This window comes from Aptenodytes patagonicus, chromosome 5, assembly GCF_965638725.1.
Source record: "Aptenodytes patagonicus chromosome 5, bAptPat1.pri.cur, whole genome shotgun sequence".
Taxonomy (NCBI): Eukaryota; Metazoa; Chordata; class Aves; order Sphenisciformes; family Spheniscidae; genus Aptenodytes; species Aptenodytes patagonicus.
The window spans coordinates 14530611-14558314 of NC_134953.1; the positions used below are offsets into that span (position 1 = coordinate 14530611).

The window sequence follows — 27704 nt, forward strand, 5'->3', positions numbered from 1 at the left end:
CTCCCAGCGCCCCTCTGCCCTGCGCCGCGCCGCCCGCCAGCGGCGGAGGGAGGCAGCCCCCGGCGCAGGCCTGCTCCGCCTCTGCCCCCGGTTTCCGGGAGGGGCCCGCGGGAGCAGCCCGCGGAGCAGCGCCGCGGCCGGCGAGCAGGGCCGGGCGGCGGAGGCGGCCCTCGCTCGCGTCCCTAGCCACCTGCCCCCGCCGGGCGGGCGGGCGGGCCGCGCTGCCGCCATGGTGCCCAACCAGCTGCGCCTCTCCGCGGCCGTGAGTGGGGCCCGGGAGGGAGGGACGGAGGGAGGGGGCCCGGCAGGGGCGGGCGGCGGACAGGCCTCGGCGGAGGCCGCGGCCTCCATCGCAGCGGGGGTGGGGCCGGCGGAGGGGCCAGGCCGTGCCTGTGCGGGGAAAGGGCCGAGCCGCCCTCCCGGTGCGGCGGGCGGGCAGCCGCGGCCTGTGACCCGCGGCCGTCCGAGGGCCGCTCCGGTGGCGGCGGGACGGGTCTGGCGGGCCGCGCAGCGGGCCGGGGCAGGGCTGGGCGGCTCTCGGGCGGCTGGGGCGTGAGAACGGCTTCGGAAGTCGTGTCGGACCCACAGGGGCCGGTGTGCGGTGTGATTTTTCTCGGTGGAGCCCCACAAAGCTCTAATCCTCGTTGTCGTGGTCTGCGGTTGCCTACCTTTTACTCCCGCGTGTCCTTTTATAGTTTTAGAGCTTTAATAAATGGGCAGTATTTTGCGGGTGTCTTTTCTCTTTGTAAGGGGTGTTCACTGTACAGTATATGCACATACTCCTCGTAATTGGTTTGACAAGGAAGAGTAGGTTTGCAGCTAATTGTACTTACTCTCAGGTTTTTCCCCCCAAGTGGGGGTTGCAGAGCCCCAAAGACAGCATCAAGGTGGGAGGAGCGTTTTGCAGTGAAGCGTGCAGACCCCCCGCACGGCACCCTTTATCCAGCCAGGACGGCTCCTCAAGCCCCGTTCTAGATCCCGTGCTCCCTTCAGACCTTTCCAGAGTAGTTTGTTTGTACCAAAATGAGCATTCGGGTCTGTTTTGGGCCACATCCGGGCTGTGAGCAGAGCTGAGCACAGACCTGTGTGCTGGGCAGATAAAGGGAAGGAAGGGAGTGACGCTTGTGAGGGGAGTAGCAAGATTAGGGCTGAGGTCAGGGGCCACAGGTTGGGATTTTGTGTGTAGGACTGTTTTGCCTTTTTTTTTTTTTTTTTAAATTGTCTTTTTCTGTTGAGCTGTATGTTGTGATCAGGAGTCAACAAGAACTATGATGTGTCCGTTTCACTAGTATGCATTTACCCCAGTGGAGAGGGTTAGAGGAGGTGCCTTTTCTGGATGCACGTACCTCCTGTAGATGCAGTGCTGGGGAGTCCACAGTGTCCTGTATTGACATCAACAGTTGATACCTCTATCTGCCGTCAGTCGCATACAGTGTTCGTACATTTACTGTGTTTAAGTTGCCATTTTTTAGGAGCCCTAAATTAGTGGGCTTGGTTCTGTCTGCAATTACTTCACTATTATGTAATCCAAGATGTTGGGATTACTTAAATGTCAGTGATATAAATGTATCCCAAAGGATATTGGTACTTGTTTTAGTTTTGTGGTTTCAGTTTGTTTTGTTGTTTGGGGAAAAAAAGTTCAGAGTTGGTGCAACAGACAAAACACACTGTACCATTTGAGTTATGTAGCTGTCAGGTTCATGTTTTGATAAAATGTTTGGTATTTACCTTACTAATTTACTAAAAGCATTCTGAGTTTCTGTACAAATTCCATCAAAGTGAAGATTAAAGGGTTTATCAAATAGTGAAAGTAGTTATTTTAAATTTTCTTGACAATTTTGCATGTCCATGTGTACATATGCCTCTTTTAAAATCTACTAGCTTGGGCACAAAGCTTTGGTATCTGCCCCTCTTTCACTACAGTTAAATATTAAATACATTTTCCTTATCTGGGATTGTTGTTTGGCTTTTTTTGTGGAGAAGGGGAGAAATCAGTCTTGAAATTTCACAACATTAAGCAGGTGTCTGTTTACACTGTCCTTCCAAAATGGAAGGATTCATTTATGGATGAGATTCTTTGATGAAGTTCATTTTTATGTTTTACCTAAAAGTCAGGTCATCTTGGTATCATCCTAAGGCATCAGGCCAGTAATTGTTCAGTCTCAGTCTCCAAGAGTACCATCCAGCACTGCTGGAGCTGCTGATGTCAAACCCAACTTCGGTACAGTACCTGCCCGTCCTGCTGTTGCCCTTGAAGAGGGAGTGACCTAGAAGTGTCAGGGCATCAGTCGTGGGTTGTATTCTTTTTCACTCTGAATTTATCTTTGAGTGATTGAAGTGATTCAGAGGAATGGCTGAAGTTGTGAAGAGTTTTCCTGTTGGAAGAGCAGCCTCTCAGGACCTAGTCCTTAGCCATGCCTGCCCTTACATTCACGGTCACAGCTTTCCAAAAGGCAGTCATCAACTTCTGAGAGCCCTACAGTATGACTCTGTTGGAGCAGCTTTTCTTGCATCTTTTTTTTTTTCTGAGTCATTCCTGGAATCAGCTGGGAGCTGATTACTGAGTATGTCTACTTCTTTCCTGGCGCTCATCAACCAAGGGCAACCACTTTGGGAAAATCTCCTTTTATTCGAGCTTTTCTCTTCATCTGTCGCATGTTGACTTTCATGCACATTGTGTTGGCTTGGACTTTCTTCCCTTTCGAGTGTGAAGGAAGCTCTCAGTGTTCATCTGGGAAACATTACTTTTGCTATTGTTGGCAGTTTCTTTTCTCATCCACAGTCTGAATTACCAAGATACTTGGGAACTATGTGTTGAACCTTTCCCCATGCAGATGTGTAATAACCATCCCTCTTGTTTTTAACTCAGTTGTGTAAATGTTCCAGTTGTGTAAATGCTTTTTTGGTGTCGGTGCCAGTTTACGCAGTTCCCAGCTCTGGCTGTTCTCTTCCTGTGCTACCCCTCCAGCTGGTGTAGCTGGCTGGGGGGCTCTGGATGAACTGTCAGGAAACTTATCTGGGTTAAAATAATCTTTTTTGGATAGGATCCTTTGTAACTTGGGTGAGTTGTTTGATCTGATTCATATGTAGTTTCACAGCTATAACTGAGCAACTGGAAGGAAGGTACCAGAGTAGCAGTGAGGGAAAGGAGATGGGATCTACTTAAGCCATTACTTCTGCTGAAAGAATTGGACATGTAACTGTGCCTTGAAAAATGGAGGTGATAGATCTGGGCATCAGTCAGTGCTCGATCGTTTGATGGCATTAAGATATGGGATATTTTGGTTTTCTTATATGCATTAATTTGACATTGTAGACCCAAAGTGTGTGGAAAAAAAGATTTTATTTCATGGTAGGAATGTTGTGCTGATTAGATGGTACATTTTTGCAGGCATATTGTTATTTTGTATTTTACTTATAATTTCAATTAGCTTTCCAGCTACCAATGTAAGATCTAATGATCTAAAATGCTGTACCACAGCCTAAGAAACTTGTTTTCATCTTTGTTTATAATGTGGGCTCATCAGTTGCTGTCTTCCAGTCCTCTGAAAGAGTAGCTCCTGGGGAAAATACTCACCATTTTCTTATATAAGGGAAATTGTTTGAAAGTGAAGACCAAAGGTGTTTGTCATACTTTTGGTTATCTGCATCTATGTGAAGATTAAATATGGGGACATCTGCATATAAATTATTTATAAAGTGATCTTCCGGCAGACTGATGATGTCTTTCTTTGCCCTGTGTTATTTGGAATATACTCTGCATTGTCTGTTGAATTTGGTTTGGTTTAGACATGTATGAGAATTTGCACTCGCTCGCTTGCTCTCTGTCTTTCTCTCTTTTATTTATGCATGATGGACAGTACTGATTTCTAGTTATGCTGTGTCCATATTACATTAGCATGTATGTAACAGGTATATTGACTGTGTTGTCTGTCATTTTCAGGCACATGGCCATGGAGGCTATGATTCTGATTTTAGTGATGAGGAGAATGGAGAGAAGTCTGTGCAAAAGACTAAAAGGTAATGTAGTACAGAATTAACACTTTGCATTATGTATTTTGTGCAAATGGCCTATTACTGTGTATAGAAGATTATGCTGTGGTATGTAAAGTCTGGTGCTGAAATGGTTTTTGAAAAATCAGTCTCTCCGATTCCTGCGTCTCCTCATGTCAACCTTGCCAAAGCATGTCGTCTCCCAGGGGCAGCTGATTAAGATCTGTTCTGCCATGTCCATCTGGTGTCTATATGCCCCTCAGTTCTCGGAGCAGAGTGTTTCATTTTTCCGAGCATTAGTATCAACTGCTGGGGTTTGGCTGTGCTGTTCACTTCACTGTAATCCATCAGGACGCGTGGAACTGCTAAGAGAGCAAGGCAAAAAAGGCCAAGTGGCAGTAGGCTTTGTAGATATAAAACACCTGCTCGGAGGAAGTGAAGAACTGATGCTACTTGCTTATTATTTAATTTGTGAAGAGACCTGGGAATTGGTGAATTGTGTTGTACTCAACCCTTGAAATGTAACTACACATCTCTTATTTGAGATCACCTTTGCCAATTCTTTCAGTGGTTCATACAATTAGTGACCTTGAATTTTGTAGTCTGATCTCATTACATTATTAAGATTTTTATTTATTTATACATTTATTTGCTTTGGCACCATAGTCCTTTGACACTTTCTGCACTGTACTGAACATTTTGCCTCCCTTATGCATATATTTTTCTTACCTTTTCCTGCCTCTCCCTTGCTCTCTTATTGGACTTTATTTAAGAAGGCTTTCTGGAAACTTTCCTAGGACTCTTACATATTTTCCTTTGTAGTAAAATTGAAAGAATGGGTTTTGTAGTGTCTGACTGCATTCTGGGAAAAAAATTTCGTGTTTTAATCGTTGGAATAATAGCAGGCATTGTGCCGTTCCATTTATTTTATAAATATAGCTGTTCTCCATTAAAAGAGTGACTGGTTTTGTTCAGTTTTTGTTTTCTTTAAAAGGCCATTACACATCATACCATTCCACTTTCTAGGTGGAATATTAACTAACCATCAGGAGCCTTTGAAAAATATCATCATTACCCTTGTTTTGGCATGCTACTGCTGATTCCCAGTAGGGTTCTTATGTGGGTTCACTGTGTGTGTGTACATCCTTTTCTTGCTCTATGATGATATTTATTTTCACTTTAAGGAAAATAGTAGTCTTAAGTTTTCTCCATATTGCTGTTTTATGGAGTCTCCTTATGGGAATTTTGTGCCTACATATCCTTTTGAGCAAATGATACCCTTAGTTTCTAGAGTCCTATATTCCATAGCTTGAAATATAAATTCCCTGGCTTGCTTTCTACAGGTTTCTGACTTCCATTCTTTCTGCCAGCTGATAATTATGGAAAAATCTTTTCTTCACCTCTATTGAGGAATGAAACTAACTAAATATACCTTTTACTAGCTAAAGTGCATCACTTTATATTTAACCTTTTATTACTTTGTTGAATTCTGAAAGTATTTTTAGCAGCTCACTGACAACTGTGGTTCACAACACGGTACTTAAGTTTTAAATTAGCAATTCTTGTGATTACACTAAGAGAGGCAGAGCTGTTTAATGAGGTGTTCAGACATTAGCATGAAAGGATGGGATAGGGTTACTAGCAGTCACTGTTATTCAGTGAACATACCGTCCTTCCTGTTCCTACTTGGCTGTGTAGCTGAGATTTATAGAGGGCTTTAAATGAGGAGTGAAACTGAGGAATCTTCAGGGTTTTTTCATTGTGGTTCTGTAGTGATAACATTGGTAATAAATATTACAAATTGCTGTTTTAAGCAATTTTCTTTAAATGCTAACTGTAAGCAAATGCCTTTCTGATTTTGTTCTGCAAATGAAGTAAAGTCTAAGCTGATGTTGGTTCTGAAGTTGGGTTTTATTCATGTAGAAACTAGCAATATAACAGTTCTTGTTACTCAAGTTAGTGCAATGTTTGGCATATGGAAATTTTATTGCTTATGAAAAGTTCTCGACTAACTTTTCTTCCTTTTTCCCCCTACCTTTAGTATAAAGGAAGATGGCCTTCTGATAAAGCCATTCCAAAAAGCAAAACAAGGCAGTGTGGTTCACAGACAATTCGCAGCTGAAGAATGGGATAGGTATCTTTTATCTATTGTTTTTGTGAGGCATTTTACCCTTAACGTAAAGATAGCTTTCACTCAAACATATTTGTCATTAACAGGGAAGAAGCAAGAAAAAGAAGATTTCACTTGATAGCGATGGATGCCGTATCCTTCTATTTAATTTTTCTTCAAGTGAGAAGATGGAGCACAGGTTATCCATTATGGTGAAATACTGGGATTTCACAGTTTCACAGCAGTTGACAGTGCAGGACCAGAACGACTCAGTATCTTCAAATTAGCTTCTTTTTGTGGCTGAGATGTCTCTGAGAATGCCTCTACTCAATAGAGGCTTTTCCAGATTCTTCCTATACACACATTTGTCCTGTTTGGGACAAAATTATTATACAGTGAATTTTATTTAGACTGGCACAAAGACACTTCACTCTTTCACTTGAATTTATACAGAACATAATTTTATATAAGGCTGCTCTTATCTGTGGACAAATACATTTCTACTGGAAATTTAAGAATGCATTAGTTAATTCAAAAGTTTATTCAAAACAGCCTTATCTCCAGTAATATCTTCTACAGATGCTCTATTGTAAGCCTGTTTATTATCATGTGCAGTTTTATTTTAGGGTTTTTTTTAATCTCTTAATCATATTTCATGCGTAATTTTAAACTATTCTTATAACTACTACCTTATTTAGGTTACAACCTTTCTCCTTTTATTTAGTTTTCACCTGGGGCAGTCATTACATGTTTGACTGAGTGTATCTGAAATACCATCAGTTCCTTGTTTGTTTAAATAGCTGTTCTTCATCAGTAACAGTTAATAAATAGGAAAGTAAAGACTAGTTAAATATGGAAAGACTTATTTAAATCTGGAAACTCCAGTAAACAGAAAGTAACTTCTCCTAACCTGCTTAGAGTTTTGCCAGGCACTACATAAACCATTGTATGCCTGTAAAGGGGACATATCTTAATCAGTCCCACTGACCTTGTAGACTGTCATTAGCCACAGAAAAGCCCGTATATTCTGGAATGGCTACAAACCGCATTCTGTAGAGACTTTTATGAGTTTCTGCTAATGTTTTTGAGTGGTTCCTATTTAAAACCTTTACTGTTACACAATTTTAACGCCTAGTAACTCAAATGGCAGCACAAAATAGTATGTTGTGTTAAATGTGTTTAATTGTACCAGTTAAACCTTCTGGGCTTGTTTCTCTGTTCCTTCCATTTGTGGTGGAAAGAAGAAAAAAGACACATGCTTCGGTTAAATTAACTTTTTGGGGGCCTCTGGAAAATAAAATGTTTTCTCAATAAAATTCTAATGCATGTCAAAATAGTAGGTTGATACAAATTATTCACACTGATGCAGTAGTTGCCAGGATATGTACCAGGAGATGATGTATTTCCTAATTTGCTGCATCAGAAATACCATACAAGTTAACTGAAAATATTTTTAAGTAGCCGTGTGTAATGTTTTTATTTGTGAAGATGCTTATTTTCTGAATAAGTAAGTACATATTTTTGCTCAAATTATGGTACAAAATGTGTTTCAAATCATATCTCTGAGGCCAAAGTGTTCTAAAATCAGCATTATATATTTTCCTGTGATTTTCATCTCCAAACTAAAGCAGATAACTTTTATTTGTATGTTGATGGTAAAATGTAATAAATTGTTCCATTTTAGTAGCCAGACTATTTTTATAATACAACAATACAAACCTGTTTTAAACAAAACTACAGTACTAAGAAGCTGTTGTCTAAATTACAGCTGAAAAACTGAACCCAGTTTCTATGTATATGCGTACAGAGCATCTTTGATAAAGGAAGACAATTGTATAAAGGTCTGGCAGCTGGATGAGGTTTTAGAGGTGAAATTGCCTTGAATTCCTGTATTTGGAAAGTAGCTTTTATGAGAGGTTATTAAGTAGAATTGCTAATTAATTCCTTTTTTTCTGGAAATTACTGAACTGTTTTTGAGAAAAAAACTTCTTTCTGTTAAGTATATAAAAAGTTTTTATTATTTTTTTAGTTTTAAACTATGGTAAAATAAAAGAAGATAAGTTCTGAAACAATCCTTAATTGCTTTATTCAGTATCAAAGACATAAAAAGTTTGTGAATGACTACATCTTATACTATGGTGGCAAAATAGAGGATTTCCGTCGTTCTGGGTAAGAATTGTTAGCTCTTTCCCTTCATGCCCCCAGAGCTCCCCTGTTACATAAAGCCGTTAAATAGCTTTGGGGGGAGAGGGGGATGTGGCTGTGTATCGAATTACTAATTCTTTTGGTCACAAATAGTAACTACAGTCATTTTAAATATCCAAAACACAGAATTGCCTTCTTTCATTTTGCACCATTATTTTTATAGAAGAACTTACCATGAGCTGAATTATTCTTGTTTTGTTATGTAAAAGGAAAGATGACAGGTGAGCATTAATTGAGGGTACATTGAGAAATATCTGGCAGTACCTTCAAAATAACAATCTGAAATACTTTTGAAATGTGCAGAATTGCTATCCATTGTCCAGAATAATTATAACCTTCTTTAGAGCTATCTATAACTGCCTTCTAACATTACTGTCTTCAATAAAAAGTATAAAAAGTATTTTCAGACAGGATCAAGTCATCCACAGTTTCAGTGACCACTTTCTACTGTGGATTTTTCATTTGGGAAGAGGTATGCCAGGGAATACATTTTTTGATAGTTTTATTCCATAGCAATATATTCCTTTATGCGGTGAGGTGGAGGTCACAACTGTGAAATACTGATGTTTACCAAATTAGTATTTGACTGACTTTTCATTTTAGTGTTACATTGTACTAAAAAAAATGTGTCCTTTTTTAGAGCAAATGACAAGACGGATCTTGATGTTATTAGAGAAAACCATAGATTCCTGTGGAACGAAGATGATGAAGCAGACATGAATTGGTACCTGGAACTATTATAGAACATGTTATTTTTAGATCACTTGTACTAAATTTGTGGTGACCCCTGCTAATTAAGAATTACTTTGCATACTCAGTGATCATTCTTTGATCTTTAACGCATTTAGAAATGAAAGACCTTTAGGAGGTCTTTCGTATTGTAATGTTGCTCAGTGGCAAAATGAATTGATGACAGAAAGAACTAAGAAATATTTGTGCATTCTCTGAGATCCAAATGACTGTTCTGAAAACTCCGAAGGAAGCCTAGTTTGAAAAAATATAGTCTAATTTGTGCTGTAGATATATTTTAGATGTATTTTTCCAGTTTCATGGAAATTACCCCTTAGCCCAATGAGTGTATTTCTGTTGCATTTCTAGCTCTGCAACTTGTGTTCTTCAGCTGAAACAACATGTATTTGTCTTGCTAATGTCATTACAATGTAAAATGAATTATATCATGTTCTATATTTAATAAAAAATAATACCCTTTGTTATAGGGAGAAGAGGCTTGCAAAGAAGTATTATGATAAATTGTTCAAAGAATACTGCATAGCAGATCTCAGTAGATACAAAGAGAATAAGGTATGTTTCATTATTGTAAATCATCTTGGTTTTAAAGTATGTCCTTTTTTAAAAATTGCCTTATGATTGTGGATATATTGTGAAACCAGACTGTTAGTACCCCTTCCCTAGAAAGAGAGTTGTGAGAACTTGTCAAGTTATTTAATAAGCAGCAGCAGTTTGAATCCAAGCATTGTCACTGCCCCAAAAATGTGCTTCTGTGGGAATAGGAGCATTTCTGTCAGATGGTGTTTTATGAAGAGGTACATTGTGTGTAAGAAAGGCAGAAAAGGCAGAGGGGTTAAGGAGAGAAGGCTGGAGAGGTTTGCCTGGAGAGAAGCACTAGATGAAGCCTAAAAAACCCCTGGGAATGTTACTGTTTAAAAAAAAAAAAAGTCTATAAAGAGAGAGTTTTGTACTTGAATGCTGGCAGAAACAATTTTGGAAACGTCTGTTCTAAAGCAGCGTCTTTTCTGGTTGTTCTTTTCTGTTTATGGAAACAGGATTTGTATGTTCCTTGTAAATAAATAGAATTTCTTAAGAGAAACAGCCCAATTCCAGCACCAGTTTTTCTTCTTAACTGGAACAGCCTTTGTCGTTTCCAAGTTTTTGACTGACGAACCTCTTAGTCAAAAAGAATACGTGAATTTTCTGTTGTGATTTTGCAAAGAATGTTGCTGAACTCAGATGCATCTTAGTGTTGTTAGCACATAGTAACAACCCAGCCCTGCAAACAGTGTCTATATAAAGTTCTTTGAGACTATTTATAGTATAGAAATTACATTGACTGGTAAATATTTGCAAGGACTGGGCTTAAACTCTAATATTAGGCAGAAAAGATGACAGCCTTCTAAAGAAAATTGGAACAGAAAAATGCAAAAATTAAATGAAAATTAACAGAAAGTAAAATGCTGGATATGTCTTCCCTCTTTTTTTTTTTTTTTAATAAATGTGATTTTATTTTCCTATACCTGTTTCATATCCCTCAATCTCCGCCCTGCCCCCCCAACTGATTTTCCCTTGAGCATACTTACAGATTTTGTTTCTTTCGCTACTGTGCCAAGTTTCCATATGTTTGCTGTCTTTTGTGGGAAACTGTTCTGCCCCAGTTTCCTTTTTTTTTTTTTTTTTTTTTTTTGGTGTGTGTTGTGTGAACAGTGTTTCCCTGTCAGACTTCAAATGTGGCTGTCCTAACTTTGAGGTCACTCTGAATTCCTATTTATGCTCATAAGTCATTACCTACATTTTTGGAATTGCCATGTCAGCATAACTCTGCTGTATCATGTAATTTGTTCCCTTATATTAGGTTGTGCTTTCTGTTCTCAAATATGTTCTGACCATGTGAGAGTCCTTTCTTAGAAATTCTTAGAAAAATAGAAAAAATGAGATTTTTCTCAATTTTTAATTTATCCATGCCCATGTTTGGTACAGAAGGATGTCAAAGCAGTTTTTTTTCTTGGAAGTAAGAAATAGGCTGCTGATCCCATTCACGCCAATGGAATGCAGTCTGTGCTTTCAGATTTTTCCTGCCTTGATTCTTTTTCTGCATTTCCAGAAGCTGGAAGTTGGATATCTTTAGCCCCTCGTGCCTTCTGTTTTGCAGTGCTGGTGCTATGAGAGGTGCAGGGTGGGTAAAAAGCTTCTCAGCTGGCCAACCTTACGTATGATAGTTATTGATACTTTATATGATGATACTTCATCTTGATATAAGAAAGAAATTTTTTTACAGTGAGAACAATCACTCACTGGAACAACCTCCCCAGTGACATGGTAGAGTCCCCGTCGCTGGAGGCTTTCAAAATGCGGTTGGGCAGGGTGCTAGGTAATCTCATCTAGGCTACCTTTCCCATGAAAGGTTGGACCAGATGATCTTTCATGGTCCCTTCCAACCTGGGCTGTTCTGTGATTCTATGATTCTGTATCCTGCTAGGTGGTGTCAAAGTAAAGTTGGAGATCAGTTTTCTGTGACGTTTTTAATATATATATATATTGCATCGATTGAGACTTGCACATACATACTCATCTGTCTTTTCACAACTGTAATTGTTTTGCTACTAGCCAAAATCTTCTAGCCAGCTAATTAATCTAAAGACCTCTGCATAGAGATTGTAGCTCAGATCTCATTTAGAACTTTTCTTCTGAGAAAAAACACAGTTTTCCTAAGTACTGGATAATGATAAGGACCAGTTTCATGGGAGGGGGTCTCTTGAGGTCTGAAAAATAAGCAGAGCACCTTGTCAAAGACCGAAGCTCAAAAGAAAACATAAGAAGTGCCAAGACATATGAATGCTTGAGGCCACAGCCTCACTCCAGTTGCTGGTTCAGACTGTTTCACTCGCATACGTGCATGCATACACACATACGCACACACAGAGATGGCTGGGACTCCCCTGGTCCCATAGCAGACCCTCCTGTGCTCTCATCCTTAGAGATACACAGGTACTGTCACACCCAGAGCTGGCCAGTGGAGACCCACTCACCCTCCTTGCTCCCAGGCAGTTTCACCTAGCTGATGGCTAATCTGGCTTGGTCTTCACTGGTGCTTACACACTCACTTGCACACCTGCACTCACCACAGTTGCTGGCACCGCAGGCAAATGGGACCCTGTGACCCATGATCCCACTTTTCTTTGTGTAGTTAGGATATATAATCTTTTCCTTCCTTTTTAATGAGAAATGCCAACGTGACCCTCTGGTGTGAGGCTACTTAGAGACACTGGAAGAGTGTGCTCTGACAGCTCTTGCTTGTGAGGGGTCTGTTACTCCTTACATTTTCCCTAGATCAGACTTTTTTAGGTCAAGGTTGTCTTTGAACCTTCAGTGCATCTTGTCTGCAAGCTTTGAGGCTGATAAATGAGCATCTGTATTGTCAGATAGTTTAGTTCTATTGTCAGTTTTGCAATGCGGTAAGGGAGAGTGCTCTGCATCTAAGTTTTACTTTGATATGCATTGGACTAGAAATGTTCTTTTCTCTTTGTTGTCTTATTTTCCTAGAAAGGTTCTTATTTGCTGTCTCTCTGCTTTGTTTTGTAGCTTAACAGATTGGAAATGTCTCCTATTTGCTAAGAAATGAAATCTGTCTGACACCTGGTCATTAAACAGAATACATTTTATTCTTTTGTTTTTACTTCCAGATCATTTTCAGATTTCTAGGCCAACTTGTCTTCCACTTGGTAATGTTAATATGTTCGCTTTTGTCATTGTTTTTCAGCATGGAGGCTTTCCTGTGAAAATAAAAATATTTAAAATATCTATGGTATTTTTCCACAGTGTTGTCTAATTTCATACATTTCTTTTTTTCTGAAAGAGGTGACTGTGGACATGTTAGTTGTTGCTGCAGCCAATGCGTATTACACAAGCAGTCCATATTTAATTTGGGGATTTTACTGTTTATGGATATTAAACGGTCTTTCACATTTTTAAAACTGTCATTTCTTATTAAGTTAGCCATTTGATACTCTTGTAAAGCATCTATTTTGGAGTTGTTCTACTTGGTTTTGGTCTACCTTGTAGAAATAGCTCATTTAGGATCTTGTTGAACTCATTTAACAAAGATGATGAGGCAGAATAAATGCTGTGTGCTGATGATGCTTTTCCATTCCTTAATACTGCAGGCTGACTATTCAAGAACCTACCCGAATTTTTAATATTCCTATGTAGTTTAATCTGTTCCTGATATTTTAGCTTAGTTAGATTGTTCAATTGTATTTACTTTTTATTTTATTGTTTCTTCTTAGCCTTGGTCACCCTCTGTCATTTTCCACTAGTTGGTGGAAGAATGATTGGCAAAAATGAAAGCGAATGAGGACAGCTTTTGTCCTAGATATACTACAGGTGGTTCTGGCTCCCCTCCTTTCTTTTATTTTGCTTATTTTTCTTGATATCATTACAGAAATACTCTGTAAAGATATAATCTGATTTATATCTTACTGAGTCAAGTTTGGACTGCAAGGGAAAATTTGTGTAAAAGTCTACTTCAGTAGCAAAAGTGAGCATGGATAACTTGGTGATTGGTGAAGTAGCAGATGAACTATGAAAAAGCAAACATGCAGATAAGGTCGAATTTTTTTTACTCTTTATTGCCAGCAGCACACATGTGCAAAATTGGTGCCAAAATACTGTTGACATTTAATCGTAAACTTGCAATATTTTTCAATTGCATCACACGCTTTTCAGAATTAGAATACCCTGTAAAACATCAAATATCCTTTGAAAGAGCAAAAGCAATTACCATCACTCTTTGGATCAGCTGGTTTCCATCATGAATTCTACATTTACAGATGTATTTTACATTCTGTTTTCACTGAACTGTTCAGTACAGTTCTTGGTTTTTACAATTGATTAATTTTTGTTTGCCTGAAGCGTGAGTGGTATAATGGTACTTTAGACCACACTGCAGATTTGTAGAGTAGGCCAAGCATAACCTGATCCAGCCTTAGCCAACTGTCATCATACACAATATGATAGCAGAACCTGATCTTCTCCTGTGATTTTTTTTTTACCAGTGAAACCAGTAGGTGTGAAAACATTGTTTACCTTGTAATACCAATTTGAAAATTAGTGGACTGATTAAAAGAGGCAAATATTTTGCTGGTGTACAAATTTTTCGTTTTCAATGAAAATTTCTATGTAATTTATTGACTTGGGGAAAATCAGTGCCAACAAAACATTTGACTACTGATGTCTTTCTGCTCAGTTTTTCCAGCTTTGTTATTAAGGTGCAGAGAATTTATATGACAGTATGGCACTTTCTTAAAAGGCAAAACTTTTGTTTCCCTGTTTTTTCTGATGTTCTTTGAACCACATACCACTTCATGCATGAGAACTCCATGCTGGTGCCCTTCAGATAAAGAATTATTACGGTTTATTAAAAAAATGAACAATATTAAAGACCACACACAGCAATAGATACCTGTACTTCTGTACAGTGTTTAAAATTAGATGAAAAACATTGAAAATCAATCCAGTATATTACAGAATTTATGCCACTGCATCTATAAAATGCACATTTGTGTGGGTTCAATCTGTGAGTGCACTGAGAGAAGGTTCATATTCCAAAGGATGCTTTGGAATTCAGGTGCCAAGATGGGCTTTGCAGCCATTTTTGTACCTCTTTGATTTTGTAACCCTTCTTCTCCCTCTTCCCTCCCCATCTTTTACCATGAAGTTCAGAGTCTTCTGTGCTTTGCTTACAGAGCAGCAATTTTGTTGTCATCCTGTGTTCATTAACTTTAAATGAAAATACAAGATAGCCCTTTTTGGAGAAGCTGTATGCCTCCGAGTTTTATCGCCTCTTTCTACTTGTTAGTGAAAATAAAATTGTTTTTCCCAGGCTGTTCTCACTCCCTTGCATCTTCAGTCTTTTCACTAGGCTACTTGCCATTTTGAGAGGATGAAACAGATTCTACTGGAAAACAAAAATAATAGATGGGTTATCTACATGTGAAGTTTCTAGGCAATGTAAAGAGAAATACAACTTAGTTGTTGGTGTTGGGGTTTTTTTTTTGTCTTAGTCTTTAGAGTGTAAGAGGTTGTCGTGGTTTAACCTCAGTCGGCAACTGAGCACCACACAGCCACTCGCTCCCTCCCCCTCCCCTGGTGGGATGGGGGAGAGAATTGGAAGAGTAGAAGCGAGAAAACTCATGGGTTGGGATAAAAACAGTTTAATAATTGAAATAAAATAATAATAATAATAATAATGTAATAATAATTATAATATACAAAGCAAGTGATGCACAGTACAGTTGCTCACCACCCGCCGACCAATGCCCAGCCAGTCCCCAAGCAGCGGCCCCCCCGGCCAGCTTTCCCCCATTTTATGTACTGAGCGTGACATCCCATGGTATGGAATGTCCCTCTGGCCAGTTGGGGTCAGCTGTCCTGGCTGTGCCCCCTCCCAGCTTCTTGTGCACCTCCAGCCTTCTCAGTTGGTAGAGCATGGGAAGCTGAAAAGTCCTTGACTAGTGTAAGCACTACTTAGCAACAGCTAAAACATCGGTGTGTTATGGACATTATTCTCATCCTAAATCCAAAACACAGCACTGTACCAGCTACTAGGAAGGAAATTAACTCTATCCCTGCCGAAACCAAGACAGAGGTGATCCATTGATATGTGCTAATACGACTTTTCAGTATTCCAGTGGTCTTCTCGGTGTTTAGTGTGGACAAAATTGCAATGAAGTATCTAGTAAAGTCAGTCTATCCTCATTTCCTATTTGTTCTTCTGCCTGCTCTGAAGCCTTTTAGAAAGTTGCTGTTCAGTACTGAACAGCATCTACTGGAATTTGAATTGCATGTGTAAATTGGAATCCTTGTGGCAAACAGAGGCAGAGACATATTTTTAATTAACAGAAAAAGAAATTAAATTTTACTAACCAGAATTGAATGGATGAACCACGTGCAGGACATCAATCAACTGAAATTAGTCTTTACATTACTGAATACATTGACTATTCACAACTTAATTTTGGTTCTTGTCTTAACAGTTTGGATTTAGATGGCGACATGAGAAAGAAGTAATTTCAGGAAAAGGTAATGCTGTCTTTCATTTTATATTACGTTTCTCCTTGATGCTTTTCTTGCTGCTTTTTGACATAATTTTATTAGACATTATTTGGCAATACCAGTAAGTATATCAGATAATAATGGACAATAAGTTGACCTAACTTCTAACTTTGCTGTTTTATGCCACATAGCTCTAGAGTGCACACTGATCTGCATATATTAAAATTAAGAGAACATACGGTTTATTTTCACAAGGTCAGATTTGTAATGAATACCAACATAATGCATTTGATAATGTAGAATTTCATGGATATGTTTTTTAGCTGCTTTTTTCCAGTAGTTCTATGTTACCTCATTAGTCTTTGATACCTTTAACTGAAGTCTCTCAATACTTTTCCTCAGGAAATAATTTTCTGAACGGTTTCTCCAATGCTGTTTTGCAAAATGGTAACTTTTTAATTAAGAAGTTCCATGTGTGATGTCTGTTTTAGGCAAAATTGGTTTTGAAAGCTTCAGTGGGAATCAGTGGGAATGGTTGTCACGTCTCCCAATCCTGTTTCTAAATCAGTAGCTTATTCTGGCTGCTTCTGATGTGAGTTCTTACCTACGTGTTATTGGGACTTTGCACAGTGGTCCCCATTCCATGGCCTATGTGCATGGACTTTTTCAAGTAGCTGAACAAGCAAGAAAATGATGTGAATGTGTTGCTGTTCTGTGGGTAGATCTTCATACACATGTACAGTTTTCAGAAGTCATGCATGCACATGCAAGAAAATTGCATGGAGTGATACTGTTGATCAGAACAGTTCTGTAAACAGCTCTACTATAATATGACAAGAAGTTAGAAATGCACTTGTTTTTAAAAAAAAAATTACCATATTTCACAGGAGGAAGTGTGAACATTAATAGTGTGGTTTTTTAAGCTATAAAGATTAAAGCTCCTAAAGGTAGTTGTAGTCATATGTTGCATTCAGCACTACAGATTATATTAACAGATAGTTACATTTGATATAGTTATATGCTTTATCGAACGGTTTAAAAAGATAATTAAAATTAAATGAGAAATGAGTAATTTATGAACAATTATGTCTTCATGGGGAAAAAGAATTTAAAGCTGCATTGTACTTTTAACATCTGTTATGCCATATTTAAAAATGTGGGAGAAAGTGCAGAATTACACGTTTTAAGCTTTTTAATGAAATCCTAATGGAAAGCGTACAATTGGAACGTAAGAATTGAGAAATAGTATCTTTCACCACTAAGGGGCGCAAGAATTCAACCTTATCTCGTGTATTAGATGCTCTTTTCAGGTGCAGGTTCAAATGATTGTTTAAAAAAAGGCGTGAATCTCTAATGCCTTTCTTCTGCTATTTTTAAGTATACATCAGTGATATAAATTGCTTTAATTAAATGTAATAAAGCATTAATACCTACCTGTCTGATAATTCACATTAAAAAAGGGAGATCATGTGCTTATTTTAGCTGTGACGATAATAGTGGTGATGACACCCACTGGTTGGACTGTACTGTGGTTTGGGGTATGTTAAGAAGGGAACATAGGAATGGGTTACTCACATTTGGTTGCTTTGTTTTCAATGTCTGTCTTTGTAAGGTCATGGAGAAGAAGAAGGGTTAGGATGAGTGAGAGGAGAGGTATCACTTGTATTACTAATTGTAAATGCCAGATTATTTCTTTCTCTTCTTTTCTTTCCCCCTCTAATCTTTTGCCGTAGGTGTTTTGAAAGGAGATCATATTTAAGGAGATGCTGTTGTACCTCCTTAAATTTAAAATGTAACCTTAATGGCAGTTAATGGTGTAATAACGTTGCCAGTTTCAATAAACGGTTCCACAAAATGGGCATTTTCTTAATTAAAATCTTAAGGTAGAAACCCTACTTTAAATTTTATAAATCAGTGAATAGTAGGCATATAAGTGAGTTGGTCTGAAAATAAATCCTTAAAATGAAAAGCTTTTAAGCTATTTAAAAAATATATTTGACACGCCTTCCCAAGTACTTTTTCTCCACTTTCAAAGCATGAATAGTAAGGTATGGCATAAAATTTCAAAATAAAAGGTATTTCAGGCAAAAGGTGATAGTGGTAAAAGCTTTCTGTAGGAAAATAGGTAACAAATTCATTGGGTAGAGGTGAAACAGGACTTTTTCAGCAATATGCAGAAAGAGCAAAGCTGAACATGTGGGTATATTTGCTGTTTTCTACTTATTTGTATTTGTAGATTAAGTAGTAAAATACTCAAACCAGACATACTATTTGGCAAAATAGGGTTTAATACCTGCAAATTGATCTACTCTCAATTTTTTCACTATTTCATTGAACTAACATTTCACTTTTAGCATAGTAGTGTCTTTCCTAGCCTATTTTATATATGTGTAAATACACATATAATATGCTTTACCTTATTTAAACAAATGTTCTTCCAAACCTGTTTCCATTTATTTTTTCTCAGTAATTTCCTCTATGGAAAATAGGCAGAGTATCAATACCTGGATAGCGCACCATGTATCTGTGTACCAATCTGGTACATCTGCGTTCTGATCAAAATGCATTAAAATCAGTCTTTTGGCTCTCTAGATTTCCTTAGTATATTTAATTTTCAGTACTTCATTTAGCTTCTAGTACTTCTATTTTCCACCTGTTCTGCCTTTCTGCAAGAAGCAGAAGGTGCTAATAGTTTTTGAAAGCGCACATTTAACAGCCAGATTATAGGAGTTATAATTCTGAACACGAAGGCAATAACTTCCCTGCAGCTCATAGCAAGGTGACAAAACTTCAGATGGAAAGGGAATTTTGGGCATACATTTTTCTTGCTGATTAAATTAGGTAACTGTCCACTCGGCACAATGCTTTCTGTGTCTTCCTTTCTTGGACATCTAACTGTGGGAAAAGTCATGTTTCAAGTACTGAATAATCTGGTCCATATTTCCTTTTGATTTGGGTTCTCCATATACACGATGGGGATTATAATGATCTCTTACTTTGCAAAAATATGTTTTTAATGCTTTTATGACATTCAGATATACTAGAGTGAGAAATACTACTGAAAAAGCCTTCAGAAAGAGTGGAATTCTGTATTCAAGTCAAGGTTTGAATATGTGTTGTAGGGATGGCAGTGTGAAAGGAGGGTAAGAGAAGCCTCACTGTTTATACACATATATGGCATGGAGCTTGGATCTGCTAAAAAAAAACCCACTGTGATTTCAAATATTTAGATGACCATAAATGCAAGTAAATGTGTAAGGGCACAGAATTATGGTGGTTTACACAGTCAAGTTCTGGTTTGCCTAAGAATTCATTGCTTGCCTTAGCAATCTGAAGATATTGTTCCAACTGTATTCTTGTGAACATATCCAGCTTCACATCCAAAATGTAGAATATCCAAAATGGATTTTACATTCTGTAAAGAGCAGCTGATCATAAATAAAACTGATGTATCTCTCTCTTTTCTCTCTGCCTGTTTTTCTGGGTTTGTTTTGGCATTTTTTTCAGAAGATGTGAAGTAAACAGAGTCTGGTTAAGTTCCAAAAAGTTTTATGTGGTATAAATCTTTCCTTGTAGATTTTTACTTCTTTATGACAGATATAAATTATTCCTGATGACACAGGGTACTGATAGCCGTACCTTACATAGGGTTAAACATATTTAATGTATATTAATTTGAAACTTTTTTATTAATGGGAGTACGGGGTTTTTTTTGGTTCAAGTGTTAGCATTGCAAGTCGTTTTACATTGCAGAACTGAAGTATCTGAGGATACTGCCAATCCATTAGTTAGCAGCTTAAGCAGAACGTTCTGAGGTTAATCGTTCACCAACAGTCCTGCTTGTGAGCCTATTAATACACATCCTTACTGCCAGCTCTGCATACAAATCAGTCTTCTGCAAAAGGAATATATGTCTCTTTATTACTGCAATATTGGGAACCCAGGGGTGTAAACAACATTGGTTATGTGCAAACTGTTTTAAAATTAGTGTTGTATTTAACATCATAAACCCCAGGAAGCTTTTAAAGCTGCCGTATAGTTTCTCATAGAATTGGATTTCTTTTTCGTAAAATAAAAGTAAAGTGTTTATGGAAAGTCATTAGAAATTACAAATTGTATGCCCAGTATATCAGGTAAACTAGTAAGGTAATAAGAACATGGGCATCTTAATTTTGTACATACATGATACTTTGAATAGTTTGATGTCATTAAAGATGAATGTCTGAATCACACCTCCTGATCCATCAGCCTCTGCTAAGTAAGTAATCATTTAAGATCTAGAACGTATCCTAGTGACATTCATTTCTTCAGAGTTCAGTATTAGGCTTATTACTTCATAACATATGCCTTCATCTATACATTGTAAAACACAGTTCAAGTTATGTTCTTTCTTTGCAGATATGCAATATTAGACAAGTATGATTGATTGCTTTGTCATTATCTGTTATTGTTTTCTTAATCTAGATGTTACTTTTAGATTTGGGCTTTTTTATTTGAAAGAAATGGAAAAGAAAAAGCAAAAACTGAGCAAAACTGGACATAACAACCCCAGACCTATGCTTGATAATCATTGAACCACGGTTTGCTGTTTTTGACCTCTTTAAAGGTCAGTTTTCCTGTGGAAATAAGCACTGTGATGAGAAAGAAGGCCTGAAGAGCTGGGAGGTGAATTTTGGTTACGTTGAACATGGTGAAAAGAGGAATGCACTTGTGAAATTGAGTAAGTCAGCCCTTCAAGGATATGTACACTTAAAAGGAGACAAATATCTTGTGCTTTAAAAGCTATCGAGTGAGAACCAATGATAATGATATTAGTTCATGCAAAGTGGAAAATGCTGAATAGGAGATAATTTTGTTAAATTAATTACAGGTAGTATGATGGTCTTGATTTAGAGAGAATGGCTATTATCATTCTATATGACAAAGTTGTTACAGGTTGAGCACTTCATGCTGTATAATTGGTGGTGTCATAAAATTAGAATAACTAATTATAAGCTGTTTTGTATACAAGCATGTCTGGTTTTAACGGACGATACTGCATTGAAAGGAAGGTTTCATCATTGTCATTGCTTAATCGATTATGTGGCTTAGGAATCCATAGGGCTTTGGACCAGACAACTTCTTGCACACCTTCAGCTCTACTAATTTTATTTTTAATACTTATGTTTTCTTCCAAAAATTCTATCTTCAATTAAATCACTTCCTTTTCCAGTCTTGTCTCTTGAGTGGGATTCAATATGGTGTACATTTGGATATGTTCATCAGATAATTAAACTTAGCACAGTTTACACAGTTACTTTGTGTAAAACAAGCTAATGGTGTTTTTTTATTTTGTGCACAAGACGTTCCATGTGGCAGCTCTTGGTCTCTGGTAAAGCTCTAAGAGACTTACGGGTCTTCAGTATAATTGTAGAACATTTGATCTATCCACAAAGATCCATAAAATGGGATATCTGTACATGGTAAGCACTGATACTTTTTTATGAAGAGTTGCCAGTGCTAAACCTGTGATCTTTCTCCAGGTTTAGTAAACTCTGGGTTTGTACTGAAGACCTTTATCATGGTATTTTTCTCAACCCTGGGGCAATTGCACTGTCACTTTTGTTTTGAAGGAAAAGCTACTGAAATTGGAAGATAATGTTCTGTTTCATATATGTATTAATAAGTTTTGTTAATTATGCTTATCAAATAAAATGGGTGTAATGTTCTCATTCTCTCTTTTTCAGGACTATGTCCAGAATGTTCCTACAAACTAAACTTTCATCACCGGTAATGAAATATTTTTAAAATATGGGGGCTGAATTATTGATAGATTACAGTTATGATGAACAACAAATAGGGGGAGGACTTCAGCTAGTTGATTAGGAACTTCATTTATTCTGAAATAGATTCTGTTCTGGAGTTCTTATAAAGTCACTGGTTTGACACTGTTGAGAGTTAGATATTGTTGTGCTAAGGAAAGTACAAAACCCCTCAAACTGGAAGAATCCCATCCCCACCCCCACGAAAGTTTCCTTTGCTTAATTTCAGCCCAGTGATTATTTTTCTTTTCTGAAAGTTTATGCAAAACACTGTCTTTTTTATTTTACCTCTTGCTGTGTTTAAGAGATGGAATTCTTTTCCTTTTCTTAGAAATAGTGGTTTTGTGTGTGAGTCAAGTGACTGTGCTTTGAAATTTTGAATTTGAGTATTTGTTCTTCTTTGAGAATCACTTATTAATAGGAGAGAAAAACAGTGAATTTTGAACCCATAAAATGTGTGTGTTAAGATTTTATTTGATTTTTATTATCTATAATCTTACTGAATTCCACAACTATTGATGCTCAGTTTTTATGATTTTCTGAATCTCTATGTGGCATTAACTTAGTTGCATGGCTCAGTAATTAAGCCGTATGCTGAAAAGCATATGAAAGGGAAACCTTTGAGCTAGGAAATGATTTCTTTTTTAAAGTAACGCAAATCAAAGGTCCATCTAGATGGATATATGCAAGATAGTTAATTAATCCATTTTAAAAGCTAATTCATATTCAATTTCATTAAAGCACTATTGTGGGCACATATTAAGAAGGAGAATTAACCAACAGTTTAGTTTGATTTGTCTTGCTTCTTTTTGGAACTAAAATTGTAAAACCACTTGAATTCAGAATAAGCACGGTCAAACATTTTCTCTTTGTCAACTGCAGAGTAATACTTATTTTGAAACAATTTTAGTGACGACTTTGTGCAAAGAAGCAGGAAAAAGTTAGCCAGTGTTCATACAATAAGCCTATATAAGTAATGCTGAAAATAAAATACAGGGGTTGTTGGTCTGCAGCAGGTTCTTAGGCTTGAGATTCTTCTACGTCAGGTTTTGCCGCTATCAAATACGAAAATATATTTTAAAACCAGTATTAACTGTGTTTTTCTCATTACAGATATACAAAATTGTTTGCTAAAAGAAAAAATAAGATTTCAATATAAATAAGAATTTGGCACGTTATAAAATTATTTTCTGTATTTAATCTTTGATTTCCAATTCACTGGTTTTGTTGCCTGTATCAGTGTCATTTTAGCAGCTTTAGCATTTTCTGTCCTTTGTCTTTAGCTATAGAGCTTTAGTGTTTCTATAGCACTTTTCATTTTAACTAAAATAATTTTGAGTTTAACTAGTGATAGGTTTCAGAAAAAATGAAACTGTTTGACTGAATTAAATACTTAAGATTTACTGCTGCTTGAGGAGTAAATGTAATAGAGATGTACGTTCATTTCTTTTAAAGGAGGAAAGAAGTCAAAGCACACAAGAAAAGAGGCACAGCTGTACCAAACTCCAATGAGCCAAAAGTTAAGAAGACAAAATTATCTTGTTCAGAAAAAAAGTCAAAAAAAAAGACCCATAAAGGTAAATTTAAATTTTAGACCTTCAATTTTTAAAATAGTCAAATACGTTAGTTGAATCTTAGTTTTGCTATAGCTACATATGTAGAGATATAGATGTATAATTATGTATAAATATAGATATGTAACTTACATGACTTTGTAACACAGGTAGTCAAAAAGATAAATTTCTTAGGTAAAATTTCCTAGGTGCACAAAAAAGATAAATTTGGAGGAAAAAAAAAAGATTTCTTATATTTTACAGAGAGGGAAAGCCTTTTGAAAAATATGCATTGCAAAGAAAATTTGTCCAAGAATTGGACATTGCATACCAGAAAGGGTTGTGAAGTATTTAATTCCTTGAGGCTTTGGGGTTGAAAGTCTTTTGGAAATGTTAGATAACCTTTTTACACCACAGATCTTGGGATAACGTATTTGAGCTCAAACTGATGACCTTTGAACTCATGCAAAAAAAATCTTTTAACTTTAGTGTTTGCTTGCTTGCTTTGAATGTGTGGTGTGTGCATGCATGTGCACATGTTTATGTGTAATATATTGTGATAGAAATATCCTTGTAAACAATTTAAGATAATACTATTTTTTAAATGGTGTTTATTTCCAGATCAGGTTTCTTCAGAAGATTCAGATAATTCTGATAAAGGTAAAGTACTTGAATATCCTCTGCATTTTATGTTTTTGTAATAAGTTGTATTATTTCATGGTCATTTGTCATTGGTCTTAGTTTTATTCGCTGGCGGTTTTAATATTTTATAAGATGATAAGAATGCTGTGTGAAAACAAGCAGAGATATGAAAGATCAAAATAATTACTTACAAATTCTTGGAGAAAAACTGTAAGGAATTTTAAGAAGGCAATCCTTTAAGTTTAAGTAAGAAATAAAAATGTAGGCAGATAACAGAATGGAAATAATCAGAAAAATGAGAGGTCAGGTTGTTCCAGAAAAGAGTAGAGGGTGCAAAAATAGGTACATTGTTCATAATCGCATGGGTCCAGGTATGCAAATAGGTGCTGTGTAATGTGTGCTGGGTAAAGAAAGTACTTTTCCGATATAGTAACTACTACATTTCCTTTCAGGGAATTATACAAATATGTACTGTACTCAAAAAATTAATAGAGTTTAAATAAATCCTAGGCTTTAACTAAAGTCTTTTCCAGCTACCACCTGTAGTATCTCAGAGACCTACTTGTTGCGGGTGGCGGCACTCAGTGACTCTTTAGGCACTGGTTGTCTCTGTGTCTCAGTAATTCCAGTCCCCAGTTTCTTTTTTGATGAAACAAGCCCCATCTCCTGGTCATGCCAATTCTTGCTGCAGACTGTCTAGAAGGGATTGAGTGTTTCTACTGATTGCTCTGCTGTGCTATGCATTTTTAGGAATGTCCTCCGCACCTACATTTTCCCAGCTGGATACAGGAAGACCTGAAGCGGTTTACTTATGACATAGACCATGCCCTAAGTCTCTGTTTTGTCAGGAAAGCTCTATTGGACGATTGGGGTTTTTTTAGGTCAGGGCATATTTCTGATAAGGAGATTTTTTTTTTGGTTTTCACTCCTTCTGTATACTTACACAAAACAGTTATGCAGTAATCCATGTTTTCTGACAATTCCACTGGTAAGTTACAATTGATAAAAGTTGTCATTCAAGTAGAAGTAAAGTAATTGATTCATTTAATATCATGAGCTGAAACTATTGTAATTCTGGGTTTGTGATTATAAACCCTTAATTTTAGGAGCAAAGTGCTATGCTGCTCTTGTGTCAAGATCAGTGTTTTGACGTGATTGTTGTTAAGTTTGGCCAAAATATTAGTTCATGATATCTAAGAGTCTTTTTGATGCTGTATTGAATAATATTGGAAAATGTTTTCATTTTTACTTATGCAGAGTAAAGTGTTCTTTTTATTCTCATGGTTACAATTAAACGTTGCTCCTAGCATTATACCATCTAAATAAAAAAAAAGATAAATTATTTTGAAATTTATTTCATAAGCACTTTAAATTTTTTAACAAATTCAGATAACAGCGATGCACAAGATGGTCCTTCAGATGCTGACTTTTGGAAAGGTGCTCTACAAGAAGTGGATGAAAAATCACGGTTAGTTTGATCTAGTGAACTTGTAGCTAGTAAAACATACTGTGTCCATTCAGAACTGAAAAGGCAGAGATTTTTTCCTGAGTGTTTTAATGAATATTCTGACATTTAAAATTATGTCAGATCCCCTTCCATGTAGTGAACGTAAGAATGTTTTTTTTAAAGAGGAGACATACACGACACTGGAGGGGAAAGCTTTGTCAAGGCACTACTGTGCCACTGCTGTCTTACCCCCTACCATACCATTAACTATCTTAGAAGTAAATCCTAACAGTCAACTCACTGCTATTGCACAGAAGGGGAAATGTGAAGGGTATTGGAAAGTATTGAGTAAGTCAAAATGGTCTATACCAGCTACAAATTCTAATCAAAAGTCTGCTGAATCTTTTTCATATGAAGATTATCTCCTAGATACAGATCCAAAGCAGAACTTTCTTTGACTTTTTTTTTTTTTTTTTACAGGGAGGAGGAGTTCGATGAGTATTTTCAAGACTTGTTTCTCTGAAACTTGAAATTGATGTAGGCTGATTTTCTTCATGAATTGTTAAGATGGAAGTCTGGAAATCCACTCATAATAAGGGACCAGAGACCTCTTTCTGCCAGCATACCTTTTCTACAGTCACTTGTATGAACCATCTCAGTAGATTATCTTCATAGAAGGCTTCAGGTCTAAAAACTTTCTTTTTATTGTGGTAGGCTCTATAGTCATGAAATAAGAGAAATAATTTTTTCAGTTCAGTGCAAAAGATATATGGCACCCAAACTTAAAAGTAGGAAGGATGTAAACAAACAAGAATATAGTTTATTGACATTACATTAAGGAAGCTGGCTGCTTTTTATTTCATCCCAAACTTCAGTTATTGTCAGATTTTTGTAAAGGGGCATTTTGGAAGATTCTGTTATTAGTTTAAAGCCATACACTTTAATATATTCATATTGCTAATTTATTAAACAAGAGTTAATAGCCTTAAATTTATTGGTCATGTAGACTTTAATATTCAAGTATGAGTGTCTGTAAGTATTTTCAAATGCTATTGGAGAAGTTCAGTTTTTATCAAGTATGTATTTTGCTTGAATTAAGTAAACCATATCTGAAATGTCTCCCCTACTCCTTAGAAAAGTTTAGTTCATTGTGACTTTGTTTTAAACTTTAGTTATAATATGATGTGACTCATAATTCCACTTACAAAAATCTGGTTGGTTGGTGAAATTTTTGATGTAAAAAATAAAGTGTATGGCTTTCTACTGGAGATGTACATGCGACTTGTATGTTATCTATGGTTTCTGATCTCCTTAACATTGATTGAATGTTAATCCTTCTTTAAAGTGTAATCCCAAATATACAAGTAAAGAATGTATATTGCTTGAGAAACTTACTGGATTCATCTTCATCTTCAAATTGCAACACAACTTTAAACATTCTTTATTTTATGTTTCCAAAGAAACAGTCTGCACATGAATAGTTACAGTGGTTATTTTCTTTGTCGGATGAAAATTACTTTAGATATAAAGGACAAACTTTTTTTAAAATAAATGTTCATGTTAATCTGAGGAAAGTTAATGTTGTATAAAATATATTTTTGATAAGTACTTCCCACTGTAGATATATTTATAGAAAGTATTTATAATAAGTATTTGATGTGGAAAATGTAATAGCAGAGGTGGTTGCAGTGTATTTATGAACGTTTTACATGCACTCATGAATAAGTTGAGAACTCTTATTTACAAGTATTACTTAACAATAATTACATTTTAAACAGTTTGTACTTACATAATAGATGACAGTACAAGGACATATTTAGGGTGTCCTTGAGTAAGAAAGAAACGTAGCCTTGCACGAAGGCTTCTTTAGGTAAGAAGGTAGATTTAAAGGTTAATTCTCTGTCATCTTGCAAGCTTGGTTGAGAGTCAAATCCAATCTGCAGCAATCTGCTTACATGTATGCAACTTGCCCAAAGGGGCTTTTGTCAAACGTGTTGCTATATTTGTTGCTTCAAGTATTGTATATTATGTGTTCTGGATAACTAACTCCTCTTTGGGTCTTCAAAATAGAGTTATGAAATAGTACAGTATACATATTAAATACATAATTTAATACAGTTTGAATAAAATTACAGGATTAAACAACCTTGAAATAGCTTTCTTTAGTA

General features: G+C 36.7%; 1 protein-coding gene across 1 annotated transcript; it reads left to right on the top strand.

The window, feature by feature from the left end:
* Window positions 1-218: 218 nt before the first annotated feature.
* Window positions 219-27689, top strand: LOC143160708 (protein FRA10AC1 homolog). Its single transcript, XM_076338765.1, has 14 exons — window positions 219-262; window positions 3944-4020; window positions 6035-6127; window positions 6211-6256; window positions 8196-8272; window positions 8949-9032; window positions 9526-9610; window positions 16075-16120; window positions 20700-20813; window positions 21820-21862; window positions 23350-23471; window positions 24069-24107; window positions 25479-25557; window positions 26017-27689. The coding sequence occupies exons 1-14, from the start codon at window positions 230-232 to the stop codon at window positions 26057-26059; spliced, it is 981 nt and encodes a 326-aa protein (XP_076194880.1). The 5' UTR covers window positions 219-229; the 3' UTR covers window positions 26060-27689.
* Window positions 27690-27704: the final 15 nt, after the last annotated feature.

Bases quoted from the DNA above. Each gene is read 5' to 3' on its own strand.
- LOC143160708 (XM_076338765.1), top strand. From the start codon at position 230: ATGGTGCCCAACCAGCTGCGCCTCTCCGCGGCC. The intron at 20,814-21,819 runs GTAAGTCAGCCC...TCTCTTTTTCAG, and splicing joins GAATGCACTTGTGAAATTGA to GACTATGTCCAGAATGTTCC. The intron at 21,863-23,349 runs GTAATGAAATAT...TTTCTTTTAAAG, and splicing joins AAACTAAACTTTCATCACCG to GAGGAAAGAAGTCAAAGCAC.